The sequence below is a fragment of the Sabethes cyaneus genome, chromosome 3 (assembly GCF_943734655.1).
Source record: "Sabethes cyaneus chromosome 3, idSabCyanKW18_F2, whole genome shotgun sequence".
NCBI classification, from domain to species: Eukaryota; Metazoa; Arthropoda; class Insecta; order Diptera; family Culicidae; genus Sabethes; species Sabethes cyaneus.
The window spans coordinates 225,207,812-225,216,653 of record NC_071355.1 but is presented as its reverse complement, the minus strand read 5'-3'; the positions used below and the strand labels follow the sequence as shown (position 1 = coordinate 225,216,653).

Genomic DNA, 8,842 nt, shown 5'->3' with positions numbered 1-8,842 from the left:
CAATAATTCAGGGTAGCAAATAAAAAAAACTCTAACTTACTGTATGAAGGTGTGAATTGCGTCTTTCTGTTATAATGATTAGCTGAAAAAGCAATTGTCAGCTAACTTTTCGCATTTTTTTACATCCATACTATAGTATACCTCCCAAGTAACAATTTGAGTTTTATTGCGCGCTTATAATGGTATTTATGACCAGTTTTTGGTCATATAAACCATCATAAGAGTTTAATAAAAATTATGGCTTTTGCAGAATCATAGACAGTCATAGACAACGTCAACACATTCCGGACGGTGAGAGGACTCTGCGTGTCCGAATTTATTACGGTACTTTCTGTAGCAACCATGGTCTGACTGGAATTGTGTCAGGTGTCTCTGTAGGTGGAGATAATTCCGGCAATAACCCTTGAAATCTTGAAATCTATGAATTCGCGACTACGAAGGTAAGATGCTGCCACCTAGATAAGTTTAGTATATGCGTGAAGCAAGGATAGGAATTTGTTAAAGAGTGCAAGAAAGAGAGGGATTTTGAACCATTCTTCACGCACACTCACATTTGAGCACTTTCGTGAGGGTAAAAGAGATTATGTAGCTTCGTAGTCGCGAATAGGTGGTGCGAAAAAACTTACTATTCGCGACACTTTTGGAGGATCTACCGCATCACAAAGATTTGGTCCGTTATCGCCCGTCAACAAAACCGGCTTGATAACTGCCCACAAATCTTCTTGCTAGCGACGACAGACGGCGAAAGGTGATCTGAAAAAGCATTTTATAGGCGGCGTACTTTCCATTTTGACGAATGAGTTTGTATGTAAGCGTCTGACTAGAAATAAGTGAATTGTTAGAATATATGGGGTGAAGTCTGCTGCTTTCAGGGATGGATACTTCATAGATGCACTTTACATACAATGTTTGTGGATACCGAACCATTGTTAATGACTTCCTGCAACGAATCAAATATTAATACTCCCAGCAAGTATTTACAAACAACCTTAGTTCATGAATGTTGTTTTTTGTTGGTCATCGAATCAGTTTCTGTTGGTTTAATTTATTGATGATTGATATTGATTGTTCAAACAAGCAGCCAAAGAAAAGTGGGAAATGACCATCCGCATTTGCAGCCTTGAACTCCTACGGATTGGACCGGAATGGACGAATTTCTGCACAAACATTTCCGGCTGTTCAATGAACGCCATCTGCAGCTCTATCGAACGATCGATGTATTCGATGAGTTAATCGTGTTTTTGCGCGTTTTTCTGACGAACTGTGGCGTGGATATTCTGCTGATGGACAAATATCGGTGGAATTTTCGTACGTACTTGTGCATCTTCTGCCTGACATCGTTCGTTTTTTCGATGGTGTTTACCGTATATAGACACTGGACCGATTGGTACGCTGTTATGGATTCCCTTTCGGTTAGTGGTATTGGATTCCAGGGGATGATCAAGATGTACAGTGCTTTGAAGCAAAAATCCTACTTCCAAGAGAAGTACTTGAACATCAAAACTCTTCACATGCGATCTACGAAGCATCCGAAAAACAACCGGTCAATGATGAAGTGTACCCTTGTTATATTGTATCTATTTCGATTTTTCTTCGTGTCCTATGTCATAGCAGGAGTAGCATTTTTTGTGCTACCCTTCTACGTGATGGTAGTGAGGCAAGAGAAGAGCCTGGTTCTTCCTTTGGAGTTACCTTTCGTTGAACCGTTCTCGGAAACTGGATACGTTATAACAACCGTTTACCATTTGGTGATGGTGGCCATGGGCATAATGGGAATACTGGCAGCCGACATGGGAATCATGATCCTCGTGCTTCACATCATTGGAATTGTCGATGTGTTTATGAATAACCTAGAAGAACTCGATGAAATTTTGCTACAGCCAGAGCTCGATGCTGAGCATAAACAAAAAAAATTCACCGAGATTTGTAAAATGCATAAAGAAATAATACAGTAAGATTGTTTCATTTGCCTGACTTCTAAAATAGCTAAACCTAGTAAATTTTACAGATATGAGGAAGATTTGGATAGTTGCTATTATAACACTGTTTTCGTGCAGGTGATCACTTCGGTGTCGTGTCTCAGCCTAACGCTATTTGTGATCTATATGACTAGAGACTGGACCAGGCTTATGTTTATGCTGGCAACATTTTTTCAGTTGTTGGAGTTTTGCATGCTTGGAACAGCTCTTAGAGTAAAGGTAACATATATTTATGTGTAAGTTGGTTTAGAACGATGAAGAAAGTCATGAAATTTTATTCACAGAATGATCATGTAATCGATGCAATATATGACTGCAATTGGCATTTACTTACTGCGTCCGATAAGCGAAGGTTCGCCATTATGTTGCACCGGGCTCAGAATCCTGTAGAGATGACAATTGGTGGGATCTCTTTATTGAATATGGAAACATTTGTCGAGGTTTGTGGCGATGCTATTTTATAATACTTAGTGTAACTAATACATTTTCAGATAATGAAAACCATCTATTCCTATTTCGCTATGATGATTAACTTTTTGGAATAAATTCAATTTATGCTATGAATTCTCTATCTAGTTGGAATATTAGACAAATTTCGGTCTCTCACAATCCTCAATATTTTGAACATTATATATTACCATTTTTGCAATTCAAAGAATAAAATATGATTACACTAAAAAAAAATTTTTATAAGAGTATTACTTGAAGGTAATGAAAGGTTGTTGGTTATGAGAGCACAGTAATAGTAGTAGTAGTAGTAGTAGTAGTAGTAGTAGTAGTAGTAGTAGTAGTAGTAGTAGTAGTAGTAGTAGTAGTAGTAGTAGTAGTAGTAGTAGTAGTAGTAGTAGTAGTAGTAGTAGTAGTAGTAGTAGTAGTAGTAGTAGTAGTAGTAGTAGTAGTAGTAGTAGTAGTAGTAGTAGTAGTAGTAGTAGTAGTAGTAGTAGTAGTAGTAGTAGTAGTAGTAGTAGTAGTAGTAGTAGTAGTAGTAGTAGTAGTAGTAGTAGTAGTAGTAGTAGTAGTAGTAGTAGTAGTAGTAGTAGTAGTAGTAGTAGTAGTAGTAGTAGTAGTAGTAGTAGTAGTAGTAGTAGTAGTAGTAGTAGTAGTAGTAGTAGTAGTAGTAGTAGTAGTAGTAGTAGTAGTAGTAGTAGTAGTAGTAGTAGTAGTAGTAGTAGTAGTAGTAGTAGTAGTAGTAGTAGTAGTAGTAGTAGTAGTAGTAGTAGTAGTAGTAGTAGTAGTAGTAGTAGTAGTAGTAGTAGTAGTAGTAGTAGTAGTAGTAGTAGTAGTAGTAGTAGTAGTAGTAGTAGTAGTAGTAGTAGTAGTAGTAGTAGTAGTAGTAGTAGTAGTAGTAGTAGTAGTAGTAGTAGTAGTAGTAGTAGTAGTAGTAGTAGTAGTAGTAGTAGTAGTAGTAGTAGTAGTAGTAGTAGTAGTAGTAGTAGTAGTAGTAGTAGTAGTAGTAGTAGTAGTAGTAGTAGTAGTAGTAGTAGTAGTAGTAGTAGTAGTAGTAGTAGTAGTAGTAGTAGTAGTAGTAGTAGTAGTAGTAGTAGTAGTAGTAGTAGTAGTAGTAGTAGTAGTAGTAGTAGTAGTAGTAGTAGTAGTAGTAGTAGTAGTAGTAGTAGTAGTAGTAGTAGTAGTAGTAGTAGTAGTAGTAGTAGTAGTAGTAGTAGTAGTAGTAGTAGTAGTAGTAGTAGTAGTAGTAGTAGTAGTAGTAGTAGTAGTAGTAGTAGTAGTAGTAGTAGTAGTAGTAGTAGTAGTAGTAGTAGTAGTAGTAGTAGTAGTAGTAGTAGTAGTAGTAGTAGTAGTAGTAGTAGTAGTAGTAGTAGTAGTAGTAGTAGTAGTAGTAGTAGTAGTAGTAGTAGTAGTAGTAGTAGTAGTAGTAGTAGTAGTAGTAGTAGTAGTAGTAGTAGTAGTAGTAGTAGTAGTAGTAGTAGTAGTAGTAGTAGTAGTAGTAGTAGTAGTAGTAGTAGTAGTAGTAGTAGTAGTAGTAGTAGTAGTAGTAGTAGTAGTACGCCGGCGTAGAATAATAACAGTTCCACTACTACTACTACTACTAAAACCCCAAGCACTCGCCGATCAGCTTCCTTTAGCGTCCATGATTCGTCTCCGTTAAGGACCACCGGGAGAATTAGTGTTCGGTAGAGCGCCAGTTTTGAACGAATTTGCAAACTACAGGACTTCAGCTGGCTACGTAATCCGTAGAAAGCCCGATTCGCGGCTGCAACTCGTCGTTTCACTTCGCGGGTTACATCGTTGTCACATGTCACGAGTGCACCAAGATATATAAATTCCTCCACTACTTCATATCGTTCCCCATCTAACTCCACCTCTGCACCAACACCACTTGGGTTCCCACGTTCCCTACCAGCAACCATGTACTTCGTTTTGGCGGTGTTAATGATAAGTCCCAATCTCGCCGCCTCCCTTTCAAAGGGCCTGAAGGCCTCTTCCACTGCTCTACGGTTGATTCCGATGATATCGACGTCATCCGCAAAACCAAGAAGCATGTGAGATTTCGTGATGATAGTTCCATTCCTTTCCACGTTTGCCCTCCGTAATGCACCTTCCAAGGCAATGTGGAATAGCAGGTTAGCGAGTACATTCCCTTGTTTCAGTCCATCCAACGTCACGAAAGCAGCTGAGGTCTCACCCGTTATTTTAACGCATGATTTGGATCCGTCCAGCGTCGCACGAATCAGCGTAACTAGTTTCGTCGGAAAACCATGTTCTAGTATTATCTGCCACAGCTCATTTCGTTTAACTGAATCGTACGCCGCTTTAAAGACCACAAACAAATGCTGTGTCTGCAAGTTGTACTCCCGGAACTTGTCTAGCAACTGACGCAGGGTGTACATCTGATCCGTCATGGAGCGACCCTCACGAAAACCAGCTTGGTACTCGCCGACGAAGGACTCCGCTAACGGTCTCAGTCTGCAGAACAGGATACGGGAAAGCACCTTGTAGGCAGAATTGAGCAATGTAATTCCTAGATAGTTTTTACACTCCAATCGATGTCCCTTTTTGAAAATTGGGCAAATGAAGCCATCCAACCACTCCTCCGACATTTGTTCTTCCTCCCAGATTCTGACACGTTCTGATCCGGTGGATTGCTTCGTACAGCTGCTCGCTCCCCGCTTTTAGAAGTTCAGCCGGGATACCGTCCTTCCCAGCAGCCTTACCGTTTTTCAGCTCACTGATTGATTGATCGCTTACAATTCCTATCCTGCCCCTGCTGATCTCCGCATTTACCTCTCTATTCAACAGTGTCTGAAGTGCTCCTTCCACCTGGCTGCTACCGCCGTTTTGTCGGTAAGCAGGTTGCTAGTGTTTATTGGACATCACAGGCATGGCAAAATTCCTGCATCTCACCGTTTTATAGAAACTCCGTGTGCCGTTGGTGGCGTCCCAAGTGGCACACTTTTGTTACTTTTGGTTACTGAAACTTATTTATGACTGAAATCGATCATTAATCGGTTGCCACAACTCGTTTATAAAAACTGTGCTAGTTGGGGTATTGCTTAGAGATGGTCGGGTATGAAAATTTGAATACCCGAACCCGACCCGTGCCCGATCAAGAAAAAAATTAAAAACCTGTACCCGACCCGAAGCCACAAGTTTATTATTTTTGATACCCGAACCCGACCGCAACCCGACGGGTACGGGACGGGCCCGGGTACCCGACCATCTTTAGTGTTAAAACCCGATTTAATCCACCTAGTGGTGAAAGGAACCTTTGTTATACGGTCTTACTTGCTATTTGAGATAGAAATCCACACGTTTTCGGAACATAATTCATCTATTGGTCAACGTTGCGTAATGCGTTGGTTTACATAAAATTTTTGAAAATTGAATAAGTTTACAAATTTTGAACAAAATAGGAACACTTTTAAATTTTGATAGATCCTTTTTTCATGAAATTGCTGAGTAAGGATAAGTAAGTTGTTATTAATTTGAGTAAGTGCAAATAAAAGTAAGTTGTAATAGGAAATCTTATTCTTTAACATATACATTGCCTAGTAAAGGTCTAGTTTATAGGTTTTTGAACTATGCATAATTTCCTGTAATGCCATTCTATTTGATTCACATCAATAGAGTTCTCTAGAATAATTTTCATCAATTTTTATTAACCTTCGGTTACTCACGCTGTTGTATTTTGTACAACACGTGTAGGTTTTTCAACGCCATATTGTTATAAAGTTACAAATCGTTGTTTAACTAACGTATATTCTTCAATGAACTTATTCTGAGCAAAATGTCATAATTATTCAATGCATTAATAATTTAAATTGTTGGGAAAATAGATCAGCATAAACCGCCATCACAGAAACGACCCAGCTAGCACCAACTCGTATATCAATGTACGAAAACTATCGTAAATATCTCCTAACAAACTCGAAATCGTAACTAAAGCTGGATAAAGTGGGATCAAGTTGATTTTTTGTCGCATATAATGATAATGACTGACATACATACGATTTTCAGCACAAAATCGTAGAGTAGTACGGAGCGACTCGCGCTTAATCGGATATTATCGTATATAAATACTTATATAGTCATAACGCTCAAAATTATTCGTAATCACGTATATCGCCTCCAAACTAGTACGGATATGCCAATTTTGCTCATGAAATACGATTTATTTAGCATGTACATCTGTACGTAATGCTGATTTTTACCTTTTTTATACGTATGAAAATGCTAGCTGGGGAAGCAATCAGCAAGCGAGGTGTACCGCAATTGACCCCAAGTGGAATTTTCTCTCGTTTCTCCATATGGAAAAATGGTGTCTGTATGCAGCAAAACTATCCAATGTAAAATGTTTAAAATGTATCCGTCTGCTGGTAGTCGAGTAATTCGTAGTCAAAATTAGGGTATTTTTTATAATCAAAGTTCTACAGTTCCTAAACAAGCAATCATACAGGTATACTGTTTTCAGCAAAGTTGTGTATTTTTACTATTTGTACAATTTTGTAGTACATGAAAAAGTCATACAACAATTACAAAAAGAGCAAAAATAGAAAAACTGATTTTACAAATTCATATACAATAAATAAGATTTTTCTATCTTCGCTGCAGAGATAGAAGGTTACTGTCTTTAGCAAAATATCTTGTAATAATATGCACTATAACTTTGCAGAACACATCAATGTGTTATATTAACACTGAAGAAAATATTTTATTTATTTCACTTTTAGGGGGATTAATCAAAATTTTAATTCCACCAAACGATAGAGCTTTTAATTTCAAGAAACTCTTCCAAAGGTTCGATAAACCTAAAACCAAGCTTACCCAGTCAAAACTCTAGTGCACACGTTTTCTTTGGTTTGCGGCTATTGTGCGCGCGAGTAACTGCGTTACAAAAGTTGGCGCGAGTGTTCGAGGGTTAATATCTTTTGACCGGTAAAACCAATTCTTATGAAATTTTGCATATATATTCGTAGTGTCAAAACCTCTCGTTTGATATTAAAATAATTGAAATTAGGTAAATTATCTTGGTTAAAATCATTATAAATTTTTGTTAATTTTGGTGTGGTGTATACGGTTGCTCGTAATTTTCAAATTGAACGTCCAATCAAAAAATCATTCAATAGTGATCTATTAGGATATATTATCTTTCAAATGAGACTAATAGCGCATAAATCGGTTTGGCCATCTCTAAGAAACAGGCGATAATTATTACCCTGTCAAAACAGGTTTTTTAAGCATAACTTTTAAACTACTTGTTTGTTTTCAATTAAAAATTTCTGAATAATTTAGCTTTAATAAGAGCTTTCATTTGATACTAAGATTGCTGAAATCGGTCATGTAGTTATAGAGAAACCCGTGTCACGTATTTTTCACATTTTTGTCTATAACTTTTAAACGAAACGTCGTATCACGAAGCAACTCAATAGTGATCTACTAGACAATAATACCTTTCAAACAAAAGTAATAGCGAACGATTCGGTTCAGCCATCTCTGAGAAACAGGCGATAGAAAAAATCATTACATACATACACACACACACACACACACACACACAGACATTGCTCAAATCGACGAACCCTATCGATTGGTATATGTGACTTGGCCCTCCGGGCCTCGGATCAATTTCGTGTTTTTCGACCAATTTTTAAACCTTTGTTATAGTATAACAAAGGTAATAACAAAGGTAAAAGGTCAATAGAGATACCCGACCCGACCCGTACCCGGTTTTAAAAACAAAAATTAAGAACCCGTACCCGACCCGAACCCGCAAATTATTTTTTTTTAATACCCGAACCCGACCCGAGCCCGGCGGGTACGGGTACGGGTGCGGGTTTCGGGCAAATTTTCCTCTGCGCCGGCGAGCACGTGCTCCTCGTACTCGTGTTTCTTTAGACCATGGATTCTTTTTTCCGCAGCTCTTGTCTCTCTGTACCTCTCTCTGTTTTGACGCGTTGCCGCAGTGAGCATGCGACTCCTGGTCTGGTTCTTTTCATCTGTCACTCTCTGGCATTCGGCATCAAACCAGCTGTTACGCTGTCTTCCACGCGTCGTGCCTATCACCTCTCTCGCAGCTGTTTCGATGGCACCATGGATGTTCCTCCCCAGCCTACCTGCTGTTCTGCGATTCGTTGGTCAAGCTTCCTGGCGTATTCCACTGCTACGCCGTCTACCGTTAACCGCTGGATGTTGAACCGCAGCGTCCTCTCAGTGCGAGCTTTCACCGTGTTCGACAGCCTTGCGCGAATCTCACTCACTGCGGGATAGTGGTCAGAGTCGATATTTGGTCCCCGAAAAGACCGTACATGGGTAATATCTGAAAAGTGTCGACCGTCAATCAAGACATGATCGATCTGAGAGCTAGAGTCTCCATTTGAATGCTTCCAGGTGTGTTTCCGAATAGT

General features: G+C 38.9%; 2 protein-coding genes across 2 annotated transcripts; both read left to right on the top strand.

Moving 5' to 3' along the window:
* Nucleotides 1-1,145: 1,145 nt before the first annotated feature.
* LOC128740797 (odorant receptor 67d-like) lies at nt 1,146-2,524 on the top strand. The gene is made up of 4 exons (XM_053836363.1): nt 1,146-1,951; nt 2,009-2,198; nt 2,264-2,419; nt 2,471-2,524. Exons 1-4 carry the CDS (start codon nt 1,146-1,148, stop codon nt 2,522-2,524), a joined length of 1,206 nt encoding a protein of 401 aa, XP_053692338.1.
* Nucleotides 2,525-2,538: 14 nt separating this feature from the next.
* On the top strand, nt 2,539-3,995 carry LOC128740796 (uncharacterized protein DDB_G0271670-like). Its single transcript, XM_053836362.1, has 2 exons — nt 2,539-2,554; nt 2,713-3,995. The coding sequence occupies exons 1-2, from the start codon at nt 2,539-2,541 to the stop codon at nt 3,993-3,995; spliced, it is 1,299 nt and encodes a 432-aa protein (XP_053692337.1).
* Nucleotides 3,996-8,842: the final 4,847 nt, after the last annotated feature.

Bases quoted from the DNA above. Each gene is read 5' to 3' on its own strand.
- LOC128740797 (XM_053836363.1), top strand. From the start codon at position 1,146: ATGGACGAATTTCTGCACAAACATTTCCGGCTGTTCAATGAACGCCAT. The intron at 1,952-2,008 runs GTAAGATTGTTT...TAAATTTTACAG, and splicing joins ATGCATAAAGAAATAATACA to ATATGAGGAAGATTTGGATA. The intron at 2,199-2,263 runs GTAACATATATT...TTTTATTCACAG, and splicing joins GAACAGCTCTTAGAGTAAAG to AATGATCATGTAATCGATGC.